Genomic DNA, 20,263 nt, shown 5'->3' on the forward strand with positions numbered 1-20,263 from the left:
CAGAGGCTCCTCAACTCTTTTCTGTCTTTGGCATGAATGCTCTGCCCACCATTTCCACAGTGGGAGCTGTTTCCATGGATGTAGCCTTAAGAGAGTAAGGTGGTGTTGAGACCATCTGGACCGAATACATGACTGAACCCAGTTAAGACCTCTATATAAACTTTAAGATTTGGCAGGCAGATGCAGAGATCTACCCGTCCTGTGGTTAACCAAGCCAAGTCTTACATAAGTAAGTTCCCTTGCTTATTAAACCTGCCACCTACCAGTTTGCAGTGGTCTACCTCTTTCTTCAGTCTCTCCCTGCCTCCAAATATGGGGCCAGTTAGCAAAACAACACAATTCCATGAAAACGCCACTGGAAGCTGAGGTTGTGATAAAGACTTGACAAAACTGATCTTACATTCAGAAATGGCCTAAGAATTTTTCTTTAAAAATACTGAAGAATAACTTACCTTATCAAATATTAAAATGTATCTGAACTATAGTAGTGGAACCACAGGAATAAATAGACATATCAATGAAAGAGAACAGAAAGCCTAAAAGAATACTTCTGTATATATAGAAATTTAATACATGATAAAAGTGGCATTTCAAGTCTGTGGGAAAAGAATTATCAATTGATGAATAACAGCAGGATTCAGAGGTGGTAAAACTAAACTCTGGGAAATATACAACAGAGGCACTTTTCAATCCAAGAACTCTCTTAGAGCCCTGGTTTTAATCTCTAGACAGTCTCCAGATCACTTCATTATCTCCAACTCAAATCTCTACTCATTCTTAAAGGCCCAAGTCAAGAGCCTTCCTTTCCTGTATGGTGATATATTCATTCCTAACTTCTTCCAGTCTTGCAAATCTTGGTACCTTAGGCAACCCCACCTGTAATATTCTGAAAACAAGCATAGTCTAGATACACCCAGGCCAAGCTAGACTGCCAGAGAAAGAAGAGAACCCCAGCTATCAAAAGACAAACTCAGGTCTGGAATGGAAGGAGGTTACCAGGACATTCTGAGGCCTGAGGTGAATTAGCTGAGAAGCAAGAGAAGGAGGAAGAAAAGTCACAGAGAAAAATTTATACTCTTATTGAAGAAAGAAAAGGCTAAAAAGATAATGGGGGCAGGTATAAAAGGGGTTGCATTTATATTTTTTTTGGTCTAGGGAAGGAAGGGAGAATGGATGGATGGAAAAAAGGGAGGAAAGGAGGGAAGAAGGAAGGGAGGGAAGGAGGAAGAAGGAAGAATTAGAAAATGATTTGAAAGGGGGAGGGAAAACCCTGTAAGAGTCCAAATTGACATGAGACCACAAAACAAATCCAGATGGATTAAATTTTTTAAATTTTTTAATCTAGAAAGAATAGGAGAGGAAAATACAGGTTATTTCTATAACTCGGAAGGGAGACTGTACTAAGTATAACACCCGAGACAGAACCAGATTTGATAGATCTGACTATGTGAAAATTATAAAAACTATAGGGCAAACAACACCATAAAGTTAAAAAATAAGTGAAAAAGCAGGAAGAAATATTTATATGTAATTTATGACAGGAAAAAATGTATCCTTAATGTTGGAAGAAATATACAAATGAGTAAAAAGAACAAACATCCCAAATCAAGGATATAATTGGGAAATTCTCAAAAGAAGAAATATAAATGACCAATAAATATATAAAACTGCATAATCGTATTAATAATAAAAGAAACAGCTATTTTGAAAAAGTGAGAAACCATTTTTCACCTATCAATCTGCCAAAGATTTAAAAGATTAATGGCCAGAGTGTAGGGGAAAATGGCACTCACATCATATGGATAGAAAAAAAAAAGATAAAAATCCTTTTGGATGACAATTTGGAAACAACAATTTTTAAATATATAAAATCTTCAATTCATTCATCTTACTTCTAAGAATTTGAAGGAAAAAAATGGACAATACATAAAGATGGTCATTGCTTCACTGTTTATAATGGTGAAAGACTGGAATCAATTTAAACAAATATCAATAGGGACTGGTTAAATAAGTTACGGTATGTATGCTGTGGAATACAATACAGCCATTCAAAATGATAACATATATTTACTATCAGGAAAAATGTTCATAAAATGTTATCATGAAAAGAAGGCTATAAAACAGTATGAATAATATGACAGCATTTCTATCAAAAGAAAAAAAATCTGTATCTCTGTATATAGGAAAAAAAGTCTATAAGGATATGCACTGAGCACTAATAGTGATTTATCTATGGAATAAAGATATTACAAAAATCTTTCACTTTTTACTGTATAAGTATATGGATATTTATTGCAATGAGCATATATTGATTTATGAAGAGAAAAAAAACACAAAGGGTACTTCTAGTAGGGGAAAAAATTAGCACATCAGATGAGGAAAATACATGAGAAAAACAACTAAATATCAACAAATGAACCATAACAGAGGGATAGAATGGAGAGGAATACATGTGTCTGTATGTGTGTGTAATAATTGCTAAATAAGTATTCTTAAAATATAACAGACACACTACAAGGAAAACTCTTAAGTACTACACCATTTCAAAAAAACTTCCAGGTTGGGGTAACAGAGAAAGAAGAAAGTGAGGAAGTTAAAATACTCTCAAAATCTAATCCTATCTGGATGGTGAGAACAATCGGGAAAGTAATGCCATGGTAGGAAGAACAGAGCATCTTGATGCGGAAGATATTAAGTGTCCTGTTTATAGGCAATAATAGAGTCATACGTAACAATTAAGAGAGCAAGAAAAAGGAAAGATAACAATTGATGAACCAGAAAATACTGTAGAACTTCTAAATTATTATTTCAACTCACTGAAATGAAGAAAAATAAACTGCAAATTTATTCTTATAAATATGAATAATACTTCAGTGTAGTACCATAACATGTTTTCACACTATACTAAACACATGCAGAGAGGGTTGGAATCTTCTCTTTTATCTTATCCCATGAGATAAATCTACTATTTTTGTTGTTCATTTCAATTAATGGCTTAAGGGAAGGTTTAAAAGCAAAGTTCAATATGAAAATGAAATTAATAAAAATTCGCTGCTTAGGATTTTGTCAGTCTTGACACTGTATAATGTTGAGGTGAAAGTCTAAAAAAAATTTTTTTAAAGCAAAAAGGGTTATTTTTCTACTTGCAGATTCACTACTTAAAACTTGTTCTCGTCTCTTAATTTAGTTTCAAGAAACATTTGAGATTAGCATATTTGTCATATAAGGGGATGTGGTGGGCTGAAAAAAAAAACCCTCAAAGATATATTTATCTCCTAATGCCTAGAATATGTGAATATCACCTTTTATGGCAAAATATGTGATTAAGTTGAGAATCTTCAGAGGAGCTTATAATCCTGGATTATAAGGTAGGCCCTAAATGCAGCCACATGCACATATAAAATATAAGCAGAGGGGATTTTTACAGAGAGAGCAAGGGCAAGAGGAGAGGTAAGGGAAGGGATGAGAAGAGAAGAGGAAGTGCAGAAGGAGGCAGAGATCAAAGAGATGCAGCCACAAGCCAAGGAATGCCAGAAGCCACCAGAAACTGAAAGAGGCAAGACATGGATTCTCCCCTAGAATCTCTGAAATAAGCACCGTACTTGATTTAGACTTGTGGCCTCCAGAACTGCAAGAGAATAAAGTTCTGTTGTTTTAAGCCACTCAGTTTGTGGTAACTTTTATGGCATCCACAGGAAACTATTAAGGTTAATATCAGGGTAATTTCATGTAAGCTATCTATTGACGTCTTTAGACTAATTTACTGCAAGAAACAGTGAGTAATCTACAGGAAGGTATATTTCAAAGGAATCTATTGTTTGGAAAGTTTCAAGAGACCTAAACAGAACACCAAAGGATGACCAAAGCAGAGACCAAAGACAAGATGGAAAGTGAGACATCACCAATATAGAGGGTCAAACTAATAGATTAAATGGATGTTTTTCCACAAGTGGGAAACACGTAGAAATTTACTATGAGCCAAGCACTATGCAAGGAATGGCTATTCATAATCTCATTTAATCCCTACAACTATTCTATATGATAAGTATTATGCAGTTCATCCAATAAGGAAACTGGGACCTAAAACCATGTGGTTAGTACAATGATTTAAAATTTCAAGAGTCCTTGTTGTTTCTACTATTTTATCTTTCATAAAGTTTAGCTTAAGAAGCATCACTTCCCTAAAACATCATTATAGTAACACTATGCCCCTTTTTTTCAACATTCAGAAAACGAAGATCATGGCATCTGGTCCCATCACTTCATGGGAAATAGATGGGGAAACAGTGGAAACAGTGTCAGACTTTATTTTGGGGGGCTCCAAAATCACTGCAGATGGTGATTGCAGCCATGAAATTAAAAGACGCTTACTCCTTGGAGGGAAATTTATGACCAAACTAGATAGCATATTGAAAAGCAGAGACATTACTTTGCCAACAAAGGTCCGTCTAATCAAGGCTATGGTTTTTCCAGTAGTCACGTATGGATGTGAGAGTTGGACTGTGAAGAAAGCTGAGCACAGAAGAATTGATGCTTTTGAACTGTGGTGTTGGAGAAGACTCTTGAGAGTCCCTTGGACTACAAGGAGACCCAACCAGTCCATTCTAAAGGAGATCAGTCCTGGGTACTCTTTGGAAGGAATGGTGCTAAAGCTGAAACTCCAGTACTTTGGCCACCTCATGCGAAGAGTTGACTCATTGGAAAAGACTGATGCTGGGAGGGATTGGGGGCAGGAGGAAGAGGGGATGACAGAGGATGAGATGGCTGAATGGCATCACCAACTCGATGGATGTGAGTTTGAGTGAACTCCGGGAGTTGGTGATGGACAGGGAGGCCTGGCGTGCTGCAATTCATGGGGTCACAAAGAGTCAGACACGACTGAGCAACTGAACTGAACTGATGCCCTTTTTGTCTTATAAAACCACTCCTATCCCCTATCAACTTTTAGAAATGAACACTGTCTTTGTCAACCTCACAATTTAACAAGGCTTAGTTTAGTGAAAAGGTATTTGGCAATGGAGACTTGGGGAGCAGAATGAAGGAGTTATGGAGTCAGAACAAACAGAAAAAGAGAAAGTAAACATGAATTATTAAATGCAGAGAATGATAATATTGGGAAATATGAAACTTCTGAGTCCATAAAAGGACAGACAAGGATAAAAAGATGGTCAAGCAGAAAGGAGATGAGGGGGTAGAAAGAAAATTTAACTAAACAAAGATTAAAATTAAATATTAAAATTCAAAAAAATCAGTTCAGCCTCAAATTTTAATTGCTGTAAAGACAGATTCTCTTACATTAATTTCACGAAAACCTAGGAATAATAGGGAAAGTAAAAACAGATAAAATACAAAACAAAAAAAAGAGAAGACTAAAATTCCATAGTTTGAAGGAACTAAATCTACTGTTAAAGGACATATGCACACATTTTTCTGTCTCTTAATTTTTTCCAAATCTACTCTCACTATCTGCCTATATAATTCCCTGCCAGAGCTTTGCAGCTGGTCCCCACTGGGGCTTAAGCAGACTCCTCTCTGTGTTTCCATTTAAAAATCTTTATTTCAATAGGTGGGCCTAGAGCATCTGCACTTCCAAAATTACCACACAACTGATCCAAAATGATTGAAACAAAATTGGTTTCAAAAATTGCCTTAGGCTGAAAAGAAGATGAAGGCTAACATTTCAGACCTAAAGAAACATTTATCACAATTCTGTGGTCTGTAATAGACTTCTGTGGTCGTAATAGAAATGTTGACAGCTTGTTAATTATAGAAATGCTAGTGCGCATCACTGTTATTCTTTTGAAAGACCTGACAAAAGAGTTTGGAGGGCTTTTTTTTGTTGTTGTTACTTAAACCAAGCCTTATAGCACCTCAAGTCCAATCTCTACTCCCCAAGAGGCAGGATTCAGTTCCATTTTCCTGCTAGTATACAGTGTGATGACTCAGAGAAAAGTCTTCAATAAACCCAGACTCCAACATTCCTGTCCCACAAGGAAGATAATTGAAATCCCAGAATCACATTTGAGATTCAAGGCCTTTTTAGGGTTTGCAAGGGTACACTATTTGACAAGACCCAGAACTGTTTCAATCTCTCTGAGATCCATGAACTAGAATGCATCAAACTTTGAGAGTCACAGCACCAGGAAATAGCATAGAACTGTACACATGGCAGCCACCAATAAATACTCACATGATTCAGGTCCTCATCCTCAAACTCAACAGGATTTAGCCCACCTTCCTTGGGTAGGGAGAGCAAAGTATGTGATAAATAGAGGATTAAATCTGTGTTTTAAACACACCTCTGCCACTGTCTAGCTGTATTGAAAGTAATCATTTAAACTCTTTGGTCTTCATATTTTATTCACTTGTAAAATGCAGAGGGACTGAGCAAAAGCTTTAATCATTGCTGTCTGTCCCACCAATTACTAAAAGAACACAGATTCCAACATGGTAGAAACCAAACCCCACTTTCTCCAGAAGTATTTCTAAATTTATAAGTATTCAGTCACCATAAGTATCATTTATTATAAATGTTTAAAAGAAACAAAATTACAGTAAGTCTTTAGGAATAGATTTTATTGGTGTGGCCTAGACTTAAGGTGAAATAAAAAGGGCACCAACACCTTTAAAAGTGCTTCAACTCCAGAATAAACAGAATTTTAGCAGGTTTTGTTTGTCAGTGCCCTGATTATTTTGAGTTTCTTTGAAGCAGGGTTTCTTAACCGTGACACTATTTTTTTGTTGGTGGGAGAGGGCCATGCTATTCACTGTAAGATGTTTAGCAATATCTCTGGCCTCCACACATTAGATTCCACTTGTGACAACTAAAAATGTCTTCAGACATTGCCAAATGTCCCCTGGAAGGAGGGAGTATAATTGCCCTCCTGAGATTTGCTACACTGAAGGGTAGCAAAATATGCAAGTTATATGCCATAAAAATTATATTTTTAATGTAATTCTTTCAAAGTATTTTCTGCTAATGAACTGGATTAACTCAGAGAATTCAAAGTATTTATTGGAGGCTAATGCTCCTATTTGATTTTACACTGCTTGGAAGGGAAATTATTATTTATTACACATATAATACATGCAATTAATACATATACATTACATATAATACACACATTAATGTGAATAATGTTTGACTCATGCCAGAAGACATAAACTGATTTACACTCTTTCACTTCATTGAATTGTAAAGTATCTATGTGTATTTTAAAAAGATACTTTGATCTTGGATTAGAAAATGGTCAAAAATAACCTGCTGGTAAAAAAAATAAAATAAAATAGAAAGCTCTAGTTGAGAATTACAAATTAATTAATTATTCTTTCAGTCATTCAACTAATGTTCCATCACTGATAATAAAGTGTTTATAAATGACACGCTAGTTACATTTTTAAGAATAAATCTTTCACATAAGAATCCACGGATACATAGCCCTAAGTAAGCTAATGCTGTGGTGTGGTTAACCCCAAGATTTAGACTTACCCTCACAGAAGCAGAAAAGTGAGAAAAGTGAATTTAAAACCATAGCTTAAATAAGTAGTCTAACTTCTAATATACTCTCTGGCTTAGATACAAATTATCATCCAAACACCTAGGAGCAATCACAAACTGGAGGTCAACACAGAGTTGCATTGTCAGCTTAACATTTTAAAAAACCATTACTGATAATTAATCAATACTTTTAAATGGTACATTTTCCCACATTTAAACTTATAAATATTTCCTTCACTTAACAACACAAGAAATTATGCATCATTTAAAAAATAGATGGGGAATAATTATGGAAATAACAAAAATAGCCCAATCTCTTAAAATTAGATAAACATTTTTTATTGTAATACTTTTTTGTCAGTTAATTTTACAGCACCAGGAAATCGACAAAACATTTCTCAAATGGTGTTTTTTCTTAGGAATAAAAAGAGGCATCTCTGTTCTTTGTTACAGGTGTAAACAGGAAGGACAGGAATGCATGAAAGATAGATTTCCTAACTTATTAGGATAGTTGGTACTTTAGGATACTAAATTAATTTCATAATCTGGAGATCTGGACCACCAAATGCATAAACCAACATATATCTATATGTTTATGGTATCATCTGAAAATCGGAATACTAAGTGCATAAATAGATGAGTGTGAAATTTTAATACTGTAACTTCAAAGACAGTAAACTGCCTTTTTAATCTTAGATTTTTTTTTTTTTCCATTATTCTCATCTATCTGCAACACATGGCTTTGAGGCTCAGGAAAGGGAAACAAAGACCTCTCCCCCCAAAGTCAAAATGGACATACACAAAGGCTGGGACCTCATTGTCAGCCTGTCTGTGACTCTCATATGCAGCACAAAAGTCTTTATCAAGGAATTCAGATGCATTCAGTTACTATATCTGTAAAATCCCTGACTATGTGAATTGTATAGGAAAGAAAACAAAGACGTCATTTATTTTACAGCTTGATTTATGAAAAGTCAAAAATAAAAAAAGAAAGACAAAACAAGAGAGTAGAAACTAGACATAAGAATGTATTGATCTCTACACACTGGTCTCCACTGGTAAATCTTTCAGCAGAGTGTAACCTGGGCTCCAAGTGTCCCTCTCCTCTAGAGAGCAAAATCATAGAAGGGGCAAAACAATGGGAGACGGGTAAGTGCAAGAAGTCCCAGACTGAATTCTGGAGATTTCTGGTATGAACCTCACAGCTCCCTGGAGGCACTTTGCCCTGTTGCCTCGGAACTGAACAATTAGACACAGAATTTTCCCCGGGGGTGGGAGCAGGGCATTGTCTTCTACATGCTTTTTCCAAATTTTTCTCTATAAAGTAAGTCTCGAGTTTGCAGAAAGAATAGCCATCTAGGGATTTCCGGCGAGAATCCAAGGCCTTTCGAATCTACTACTAACTGCAAACCAACCACAGAAAGTTGCAAACCTGCCCAGATGGGCCCAAAGACTGCTGCTACTCCTTCCAAGTTTCCCGGTCAAGCACACAATAAAAATGGGTAGTGAGTTGCCTGCAAGGTTGGCGCTAAGTCCCCAAATTGGTAAAACTCTTTCCCTCCGCAAAATTAAGAAAAGATCCAGTCTTCACCTAGCAAACCCGGGAAAGTGCGCTTCAATCGTGGAGTGGGGTCATCCTCCTCACAGCGGAGTTATTTCTAAGGGAATCCTCGCAGCTTCTCTCATTTTCAGGATGAGAGCTCACAAATTCCTTCCGTTTGTCCCTTCCCAGAATGTAGCTGATGCACGAATACGCGATCGCAGTGTGCCCTAAAGAAATTTATTTCCCTTGAGTTAATAAAATTAAGCGAAGTCCCCTGCAATGGTGAATAGGATGTCCAGACCGTAGACCCGGACCTCCAAACTCTTCTGAGAACTCGCGCGCCCCGGCGCCCAGACGTCGCGGCAGGCGGGGTTCGGACTCCGCGGCTGCAGCCAGCGCCCTTTTCCCGACCCTCCACCGTGGCCAACCTAGGCTTTCGGTCCCATTCGCTCGAGAGCCCCAGATGAGCAGAAGCCAGAGGGGACATCTGGAAATAAACGTTCCCATTTTCTGGATAGGGCACCCAGGCTCCGAAAATTACAAGACTTGCTCACAAAGACTTAGGGTAAGAAGCCGGAATTCATCACTTTCAAATTTTGCAGCAAAAATGCTTGCGGAGGCGCGGTCCCCTGGGGCACCCACAACTTCTGCTAGCCTTCAGCGGCTAGGTATAGAGGTTGGGGCTCCCCTCTGGGCTCCAGAGCTGCAAGGTCCCGCGCACCTTCCGCTTCTTCTGCACGCGGAGGGCGATCTAAAAGCGATCGGCTAAGGAGAGCCCAGAGGCGAGACACCCCGAGAGCGAAAATTAGGAAACCTCTGCAAATTGGAGCGAGGGAGAGTGCTTTTCTTTGCAGTCCAGGAGTGCCAGGAAATAGCCCTCCTGGGGTTCCGCTTCACCCCGACCCCGCCTGCCGGGTTTTCTACACGGCGCACTGTTGGCCCTTGTTTACAATATTCCTCACTAAAAGCTGTCCTTGCGGCGGATTCGGAAGTCTCCTCAAGCTAGAGAAGATTCGTGCTTTGACATTATCCTCATCACCCTCTCTATTTTGCCCCTGCCCTGTCGGATTCTATGAAAATAAGCTCTTAGAAAAGAAAGTCTTTCCATTGAGGCGGCTGGCAATCTCACAGAAATGATGTAAATGGTTGCAGGGCTTTTTTTCTTCCCCTTTGCAATTTTTTTTTTTTTTTTTTTTTGAGTGAACTGTGAAGATCTGTGAAAATAATATCAGGGTTTTCCGTCAGAACGAGCTTTGCCCTGCACTCAGGCGTAGCATGATCTGACCCGACACCTCCAACCATCTGTGCTATCTATCTGCCTTCTGATTTACCAAAGCTGTACAAGCCGCATACAAATTGTACTTGATACTAAAGAAAAGACAGCCGGGCCCAGTCCAGTTCGGCAGTGAACATTCCCATCTGATTCCTTTCTAAGGATGGCCCTCCAAAGACGGTTTTTCCTGGCATTTTGTCGGATTCCCCTCTCCCAATTATTTTCTTCAAACTAAACAAACCCCTATTAAAAGCCAGATGAGATGGTAGTTACTTTTGACCTACTTCTCAGAAAACGGTATGATGAAGATGTCAACTGGGAATCAATAAAGTTATCAATTCAACTGCTGGCCCCAAGCCGCCAAGAAGGCCCTTCCTCTCTTGAGGAGGGATCAGTGCTCAGCGGCTTAAGAAGCACTTTCTGCACCCCATTCTCTATTAGTGTGGTTCCCTCTTCTCTATTTCACTTTTACTGAATTATGGGCCCAAAGGCCAAGTTTAGATTTTCTATCCCCAGCTCAAGAGTTAAATATTCTAACAGAGGGTATGGCAAAATTAGCCTGAAAGAAGAGCAAATCAATACTTTTTAAAAAGGTCTTTGAAATAAGCTTTTAAGTTGCTGTCCTGACCTACCAGTGACTTCTCACTCTAGATGTGGCTATGCTGCAATTTGTTCAAGTCCATTAAACTGGGGAGAAAAACTGAAAAGTATAAACTTGGGGTGTGCAGCGCCCCTTTTGTTGCGAGTGCTTCACTTCATGGTCAGCGCCTGGGTTATCAGAAGTAAGAGTGTCCTAGCTCGGATTTTAAATGATTTTAGGAGGCTTTTGAAGGTGATGGGGGTAGAGTCCAAACTGACCTCTCCTACAGGTCCCAGGTCGGTTCGTTCTGCTTCAGATTCGGTTCCCACTCGACTGCTTTGGCAGCTGGAAAGGCATGCCGAGATGGGTACAGGCAAGAAAAAGGGATGATCCACTTCCCCACCCTCCCTTTTCGTGTCCCCCTTCAAGGTTTCCTGTTTCGTTACAACTAAATTTAGTGAGTTCTCTCAGAGGATTTCGTTTTGGCCCAGTCCTCTTTGTCCTCTGGAGGCCTCTTGACCCAGGCAGCGCCTCGCCCCAAAGTGGATTTCTGCAACATCACCGCCTCTTGCGGGGGGTGGGGGTGGGGGGTTGCAGGGAAGAGAGAGGAACAGGGCTGGGGGTGGTAGCGAAAGGCTGCGGCTCGACTCCCGCCTGTCTTTCTCTCCCATCCACTGGCCCGTCTTTTCCTCCTCCAAGTTCTGCAAAATACTGCGAAGTCCACCGGAGAACGGCGGGCGCTGTCGAGAGCGGGGAGGTGCTGAAATGGCCTGGGCGCTCCGGTCGCAGTCTTGATTGGCAGAGCCGGCCAGTGACTGACAGGGGGTCTCCATGGCGCCCGCGCCGCCAATCCGCCCACCCCAGTAGCGGCGCCGGCTAGCTGGCCTGCGTGCCCCAACGGAGCCGAGCCGAACCGGAGCTGCGGAGTCGGCACCTCCTCCAATCCCTCCCGCTCGCTTGCTCCCTGCGGTTGCGCCGCTGCCCTGGCCGTGCATCCCGGTTGCCCCGAGCCGCTTTCACCAAGGAGAGCCTGGCGCACCCGGCCGGGTCCGCGGGCATCTGCTGCGTGTCCCGCTCCGGACTCAGCGCCTCCGTTGTCGCCGGCGCTGCCTCGATGTTCCAGCTGCCTATTTTGAATTTCAGTCCCCAGCAAGTGGCCGGGGTATGCGAGACTCTAGAGGAGAGTGGCGACGTGGAGCGCCTGGGTCGCTTCCTCTGGTCGCTGCCTGTGGCCCCTGCGGCCTGCGAGGCGCTCAACAAGAATGAATCTGTGCTGCGCGCACGAGCCATCGTGGCCTTTCACGGTGGCAACTACCGCGAGCTCTACCATATCCTGGAAAACCACAAGTTCACCAAGGAGTCTCACGCCAAACTGCAGGCGCTGTGGCTCGAAGCTCATTACCAGGAGGCTGAGAAGCTGCGTGGACGGCCCTTGGGGCCGGTGGATAAGTACCGCGTGAGGAAGAAGTTCCCGCTGCCGCGCACCATCTGGGACGGCGAACAGAAGACACACTGCTTCAAGGAGCGCACGCGGCACCTGCTGCGGGAATGGTACCTGCAGGACCCCTACCCCAACCCAAGCAAAAAGCGTGAGCTCGCCCAGGCAACCGGACTGACCCCTACGCAGGTGGGCAACTGGTTCAAAAACCGCCGGCAAAGGGATCGGGCAGCTGCAGCCAAAAACAGGTCGGTACCTATAGACCTCCGAGCCTTGAACGCACTGGGGTGGGAGCCGGTGACCGCAGGCCTGGAGACTTGGATTCCGCAGGAATTGGGATGGGATGCAGGTCTTCGGTGTGAGCTCACTGCGTTCTGGGATCCTGGGTGGGGGTTTCCTTCCGGGCTCTGTCTGGATTCCCCACCCTTTCTGTCTGGTTTTCGACGCCTGGGGGTCGCTCCTGAAGCTGGTTCCAGTCACCATACCAAGGCTACAATGAGAGGGAGAAAGAAATAAAAATTAAAACCCCAGAAACAACTAGAGATCGCAAGGCCCAAGGTTAATTCTTGTCAGCCTAGGCTGAAGCTCCTATTATTTATTAGGTGAAGCCTGGCTTGTTAGCAGTGAGGCAGTTTAGTATTGTCATTTTAAAGTCCAAAGGCATCCTTCTCTAACACTTTGAAATTTCTAACTTACGTTTGAAGAAGTGCAAAGTCGAGTTCTGCTCTTCCTATGGGTGGGCAGCTCTGTCTCAAACAGCAAACTACTTGGCAGAGGTTTTTCATTCCCCAGTGTGTGGATCTCAAATACTTTGGCCAAGAACCCAACCTCTTCTCCCAGGCCCAAACCCTCCTGGGAACCATCAGGCTGCCCTTTCTGCCTCTAGTTTGGGGCAGACTTGGCCTCCGGGGTACTGGCACAGAGGTGGGCCCAAGGCAGACACAAGCTGGGAAAGGGGCTCCTGGCCCAGAGTCTCATCTGTCCTTGTCACTGACGTCTCATTTATCCTGACAGTATTGTAAATCTCCCAAAGGTGACCAACAACCAGGAATGACCTTGTGAGCACAGCATCCCAAAGAGTGGGAGACAGGGAGCCAAGAAAGGACTAAGAAGGACGATGGAGCAACCACAAGGCTCCCAGAGCAGTGGCCAAAGGCCTCCTGCCCAGCCTCTGCCCGGGTCAGAGGGAGAGGGGCTGACTGCTGGGCTTAAAGGATGTGGACCAAGGGGTGGGAGTGGGCGGGAGGTCGGTGGCTAGTTTTGCGCAGTGACCAGTTTCTTTTCCTTCCCGGTAGACTTCAGCAGCAGGTCCTGTCGCAGGGGTCCGGCAGGACGCTAAGGGCCGAGGAAGAGGGCACGCCCGAGGTGCTGGGTGCCGCCGCCAGCCCGGCCGCCAGCCTGTCCAGCAAGGCAGCCACTTCGGCCATCTCCATCACTTCCAGTGACAGCGAGTGTGACATCTGAGTTGCCCGCCAATTATATTAAGAAACAGAAATCGGCGTATAAAAAAAAAAAAAAACGAGACAAATAAATGAAAGAGAGAGAAAAAGGATGAGAGACCAAGCAACCCAGCGAATCCAGGTGGCCAGGGACCCGCGGGCTTGGTTGCCATGTCCGCCCTATGCCTGACCTGCTCCACCGGCGCCATCCGGCCGCTACCACAGGGGCCCGCGGTGAGGCCCGACCCAATTACACGTCCTCTTGCTTTGCTTTTTCCCAAGGATTTTGCTGCAAAGATGCCTCCAGAACCTGAACTGCACGCTGAGCGCCTCCCCTGAATCTCCCGTGGGTATTTCACCGTGAAAGGACGCTATTATATATGTATAACTTTTGCTTTAAAGTTTTTTTTTAAACAAAACATATATATGTTGTTTATTTACTTATTTAAGAGACTGCGTGGTAGGTTTCTCTGTATGGAGAGAATTTGCTGTTTCCAAGGGCGCAGGGTGGAGCCAATCGGTTGTGTGAAGAAGTCAAACAATAAAAACCTGGTGAGCAACCTTTCTTAAGGGAGCTGCTCTCAGATTCCTAAAAAGAAAACTGAGAGATCATTCTCTTCACCAGGCAGGGGTCCTTGTGCAATGGTCTCAGGAAGTCTTCTCTATGTCTTTTGCCTTTTCTGATGTTTCCTGCTATATTTTTAAAACAGTCCAAGGTAGGTCCATAACCACTTCCTTGTCAAATTGTATGCATGTGTGTATGTATGTATGTAAATATGCATGTATGTGTGATATATTTAAACCTAGAAATTGGCAACATAATTACCCCCTGTAAGGCAACTCCCTATGTTCCCAGAACAAGTAACTAACTATGGCTTGTCCACTTGATAGTCACTCAGCTTTCAAGAACAGTATCAAAAGCCAAACTCGACTTAAAAGTGAATTCTATTTTATGAAACAAGATTATTCCAACAGAGGCTCTGCAATGAGAAAGGTTTTCCATCTCCTTTGAGGCCCCACCCATACAAAAAAAAACCCAAAAAAACGGTAGGTACCCATAATCATACAAGTGAGCATTTACTGCATTTGGGCTTGAACTTGCATTAAAATAAAGACAAAAGAAGACAGGAGAGGTTGTAATAACTAGACTAGCATCTTCTCAACACAGAAACAGGTTTAATCAAATGCATTATTTTCAACAAAAGGCATACTGAGATGGGGGAAAGGATGTAATCATGTCACATAGTGAGGTCAAATAGAAGACTGCAGAGAAAGCACTGGCAATTTAAAAAATCTAATCGTTGTATTAAACATGAAACAAGTCATTTAGAGCCTCATTGTCCTGTAATGGCCTCAATTAAAAATATCAAATATTGTCAGGATTAAATTTGCCCTTTCAAAGTGTGTAGGCACACAGACACACACACACACCAAAACAATAACAAAAAAAACACCTACTGTCCTTACACTAAAAAAGTAAATGCTATCCAGGGAGACTCTAAGCTTTTCCCTAGTGAAATGGATTGCATATTATAAAATTTGACATTGATCTTTAAAATCACTTGAGCTGAACTTCCTCGTGGAGCACCCTCCCCCCACATCCGCCACTGGACTTCTTTCAGTTTGCTTCAGTGTCTTCAGCAGATGCTCTTTGGTTCCAAAACCTGATAATTTATTTGGGTAGAAGTGCCGATGTGCAAATCAAATAAAAATAAGTGAAGTCACCGAAGACAAAATGCAATCAAATGGCAAAATATGCGGGGAAAGCCCAGGACATGAATAAGGACTGGTTTTTGGTTTCTAAATCACTTAAACAGATTTGACCTCATTTGGGCTTTATAAATAGTTCTCTTTGTATACAGGGGCCCTTATCCAGAGACTTGTTGACAATCAAAACTCTCTTGCGTAAGAGCTCCAAAAGAAGGAGTGGGGAAGCCTTTGTGATCAAGCTGGTGTTCTTCTAGAAAGCAGGCAAATACCCTTCTGTGTGTCCTGAAAGGCTAGGATGGTAGAGCTTCCTCAAGGCTCTGTTTTCTTTTCTAGAGCCCCTGGAACTTCCTAGAATGCAAAGGAGAGGGGCCAGGACTCCAAAAAGGCAAGGGAGGCGTGTAGACCACAAAATTTAAGGAGGCATTCATGCTCAAGGTCAAGCAAGTGCACAGCATCTGGGAGTAAGTACCTCCTTAAATTTTGCATTGCAGGTGCCTCCTTCGCCTCACCCTAGTTCTGAATCCTCACTTCAGTGAAAAATCTAGAGATGTCTAGTCTTGTTTCCCAGTCAGATACCATCCTAACTACAGAGCTGTCCACACCAGCATTTGGAGAAAATAGTTGGCAAATTTTCTGTCTTAAGCTGATGCTTCCAAGTCTAAGAGGGAAGGGAAAGGACTAATTAGTGTGATGATATTTAGGAATTTAAGAGTGTAAAAATCCCACCCCACAAGCTGAAGGAAGTATCCATTCTGCATTCTCAAGGGGAAAAAAGGAGGGTAACATAACCACAACCATAGTTCTTAGTAAGAACTAAGCTTTCTCTTTACCAATAATTTTTAAACAATGTTTAATTGTGTGGCAAAAAAAAAAAAAAAAGAGGAAATCAATCTTAAATATTCATTGGGAGGGCTGATGCTGAAGCTGAAGCTCCAATACTTTGGCCACCTGAGCTAACTCATTAGAAAAGACCCTGATTCTGGCAAAGATTGAAGGCAGGAGGAGAAGGGGACGACAGAGGACGAGATGGTTGGATGGCATCACTGACTCAATAGACGAAAGTTTGAGCAAGCTCCAGGAGATGGATGGTGAAGGACAGGGAAGCCTGGAGTGCTGCAGTCCATGGGGTCACAAAGAGTCACTGAGTGACTGAACAACAACAAAACAGTGATGGGGGATTTTTCTTCCTGCTTTGGTGAAAACCTATAAAGTACACCTTCCTTTAAAGTACATCTAATTTGCTTAAAGTAACATGCTGCCTAAGAGTTACATTATAAAGTACTGTTTCACCAATTAGTTGATTTATTTATATATAATTTTATTTAGCATCTTAAGGGGTGACATATTATTTAAAAGACTTAATATTTATCTAAAGCTGGTGGCACCTAAATATAAATAATTCTTTGTGAATAAGCAATTCATTGATAATTACATGTTGGAAACTGGTCCAAATCTTCACACAGATTTTATTTAAATTGGCCCAGATCTTCCTATGGACACGTATTGTAAAGGTTTTCGTTTACTTTTTAAGGTTTTTTTTTTTTTTTTTGGTCAGTTTTATCCGGGTCTAGAAAAGGTTTTTTTGTTTGTTTGTCCTTGTTTTTAATTCCAGCCAGTAGCAGTGCTGAAGGTTTCTGAATTTGGAGGAATACCTATGATGATGGGTTTCTTTTCTTTCTTAAAATTCTTTTCCTGTAACATATTGCCCAAAAGCAGTTACTCCAGCAGAGTAGAAAGAAGCTGCATTTTTACATTTCAACAAACCTGAGCAGTGTGAAGATTTAACCCTCAGCCCCAGCTCACGCTCCTTTACGGGTTCTAAACATTTCAACCACCCTCCAATTCTACCAAAAACGCTATATAGCTCCAGCTCCCCAAATGCCGCAGTTCCTCTCTCCTCTACTTTCGTGACCCACTGGGTTTCCACCGCCACTCTGGTACCCCATACCCCCACCCCCCGCGCTGCCCTTTCCATCACCAGTCTGTTTATAAAAATCTGGGAGGGAGGGGATGAGAGGCTGGGGGTTGGACGGGAGGACCTGCTCTTTGTTTACATTAAACAAATGACAGGCAAAGAGCTCAAGCAAATCTTCCTTGACCTCGTTTTTCCTCCCCAATTTTAACAAAAAGGAAAAAAAATATTGTATCCAAAGAGAGCGTGAATGGGGCGGGAGGAGAAGAGAAGCAGCTTTTCGCTCTATTCAGCCGGGACGCGAGAGCTCGGACGATTTCCGCTCCTATTGTGAGGCGGGGCCGGGGGCCGGCGGTGAATGGGGGGTCCGCCGAGCTGCCCGCGGGGCTGTCAGGCGGCTCAGCGTAATCAGGGCTAATGACGGTGGCCGGGCACTCCGCGGGACAATGCGCGGGGCCGCGGGGTTTTGTCGGCCTGAATGGCTAATAGGTTTGTCTGGGGGCTGCGAGGGGGGCAGCGTCGGGAGAAGGAGGCGGCGAGGGGAGAAGGGGTCATTGTCCGCGCACTGGCCCGGGCGCCAAGGCGCGCCCCTCGGCTGCGCGGCGGCCCCCGGGCCGCGGAGCTGCAGACAGGAAGGCCGCGGCGGGGAGGCCCCCTGGAGGCTTGCTGGGAAATGGCGGCCGGAGCGGCGGGCGCGCCGGTCCCCTAGGAGGGCGGCCGGCACCGAGGAGGTGGGGCCCGAACTTTGCTCCCCAGAAGCCCACAGTGGGCCTGCAATACCCGAGAAGGTGTGGGTCCTTCCTCCAGGGTCCGGATCGCGACTCTTTGAGGTGACAACTCCACACAGCCACCTTTTCGGTCCGGCGCCCTGGGAACTCTCAGACTCGTAGGCCTCAAGCCTCCCCTATTGTTTGACTGTCTGACTCACACAGCTAGAGGAGAGAAACCTCGAAGAAACGAACCCCGGGGAAGAATTCGATAAAAACCAAGGGGAGGGGATAAACACGCACAGGCGCGCGCTGGCAGCAGCTGAGGCGCGCGCCGCCTTCGAGCTCTGACTGCGCGGTGGTTTGTGAGCTTGGAGCGCGAGGGCGCGGCGGGTGCCCCGGGACTGTCGCGAGCGTCGGGCCTGCACCCGCGTCTGGCCTGGATCCACTGCCCAGAGCAGCTTAGCGTGGCCAGGCCGGAGAACAGTATTTCCCACCGCCGGCTTTCGGCGGCGCAGAGTGAGGCGTCCGAGAAGTGACGGACGAGCTGGGAAGTCTCCAAGCTCAGGGAGTGGGATTTGCAGATGAGACGTCGAGAGGGCTTTGCGCGCCCAGCCGATTCGTAGGGTCAGCCTTCGGGGCGAGGACCCGGGGCAGGGCCTCCTGAGCACCAAGTGTCCGCGACCGCACAATTATATTCTGGCAAGCCCCCGCCGCCAGCGGAGCCCCCTTCTTTTCGAAACTTGACCGCTTCTGTTTCAACTCTTAGAAATCTCCTCAGGCCAGATCCTACTTTGCAGGTCTACTTGCTAGGATTTATAGTCCCAAATTGCTTAAGACATACTCCACCATGAGGGATCGAACTCCTTGTCTGGAGACAAAGGGGTGTGCGGGCGATCCAAGGACAGAGCAAGCAGATTCACGCCTTCCTGCCTTTGCTCTCGCTGTTTCCGTTTGCCCAGTGGTGTCCTCCACCCGAAGCCTCGCCCCCTACCTCGACTGCTAACCTGTCAGTCCATCAATTCTGTCCCCCCTCGAAGGCGTCTTTCTTGAGTCATTGAACTTCTCTCGGAGACTTTTCTACTTTCTTCGTAATTCTGCTACCATACCTTACCTAAACGTCTTAAAGTTTGTAATACATTTTGTGTGTTTATTTGTCTGAATGTTTGACTCCCCTGCCCCAGAGTGTAAGCTCCTTAAGGGCAAGGACCAAATCTTAGTCATCTTTATATTCCCAGTGCTTCGACTAAGTAGTAGTTACTCAATAAACATTTTAAAATTGAATGAATTAATGGATCTTTGAAGCTTCTCTTCCGAATTAGTGGAGTTCTGGCAACTCTATACTCTTTTGAACTGCAAAGATGACATATGTTGACTGGACCCAAAATTCACTTGAATCCTGCCAGCTCAGGTTAATGACTTGTACCTATTTCTCAGATTTTCTGGGATGATTCTCCCTCAAGGCACGTGGCTTTCAGGATCCTGTGGCTTTGGGTTCATAACATGAAGATTATCTTCTCACAAACACATTTTCCCAAAAAGTAAGGTAATAGTCCTTCCCATAGATTTTGAAAATTGTTACATTCTCTGAACCCTATTAAATATAATTCCTAATATTTTTGTCTATAAGATGATAGCAATTTCCCTTTCCAAAATAACTTTCCTTCTTCTCTCTCCCTCACTCCCTCCCCAATTTTAGTCTTGACCTACAAATTAAAAAGGAAACACACACACACAAATCGAACTCAGAAAAAGCATACAATTTTGAGACAATGTGTTGCATTCCCCCTCACTCTTAGGCTAACCTGGGGGTGAGGTAGGAGGCAGAGTTTTCATTAAAATCATAAATCACAAAAGTCCTATGAATATCTACCAGCTACCAAACATCTCAGGTTTAAAATTTAATGGAAAGAAGCAAGTGAACTGTGTGTAATTTTGAGTTCTGATAAAATATATATAAAGCTGCCAAGAGGAAAGTTCTTAACCTGTCAATCTGCAACCTGAGAATGTTGGTTTACTTTTTTTTTTTTTCTGGCTGAAGAGATTAGTCTTGAATTTTCTAGCATGGAATCAAATATCTAGGTTCAGGTGGTGCATAGTAAATTGATATATGAAAAGTCTGGTTGGTAGTAAGCTAGTTTATTGTGCAGCTCAAACATTTTC

General features: G+C 43.2%; 1 protein-coding gene across 1 annotated transcript; it reads left to right on the forward strand.

The window, feature by feature from the left end:
* Nucleotides 1-11,899: 11,899 nt before the first annotated feature.
* Nucleotides 11,900-14,336, forward strand: SIX6 (SIX homeobox 6). The gene is made up of 2 exons (XM_019967977.2): nucleotides 11,900-12,580; nucleotides 13,628-14,336. Exons 1-2 carry the CDS (start codon nucleotides 12,009-12,011, stop codon nucleotides 13,794-13,796), a joined length of 741 nt encoding a protein of 246 aa, XP_019823536.1. The 5' UTR covers nucleotides 11,900-12,008; the 3' UTR covers nucleotides 13,797-14,336.
* The last annotated feature ends 5,927 nt before the right edge of the window (nucleotides 14,337-20,263 follow it).

The sequence above is a fragment of the Bos indicus genome, chromosome 10 (assembly GCF_029378745.1).
Source record: "Bos indicus isolate NIAB-ARS_2022 breed Sahiwal x Tharparkar chromosome 10, NIAB-ARS_B.indTharparkar_mat_pri_1.0, whole genome shotgun sequence".
Classification (NCBI taxonomy): Eukaryota; Metazoa; Chordata; class Mammalia; order Artiodactyla; family Bovidae; genus Bos; species Bos indicus.

Coding starts and splice junctions, on each gene's coding strand:
- SIX6 (XM_019967977.2), top strand. CDS start 12,009: ATGTTCCAGCTGCCTATTTTGAATTTCAGTCCCCAGCAAGTGGCCGGG. Junction 12,581..13,627: donor GCAGCTGCAGCCAAAAACAG/GTCGGTACCTAT, acceptor CCTTCCCGGTAG/ACTTCAGCAGCAGGTCCTGT.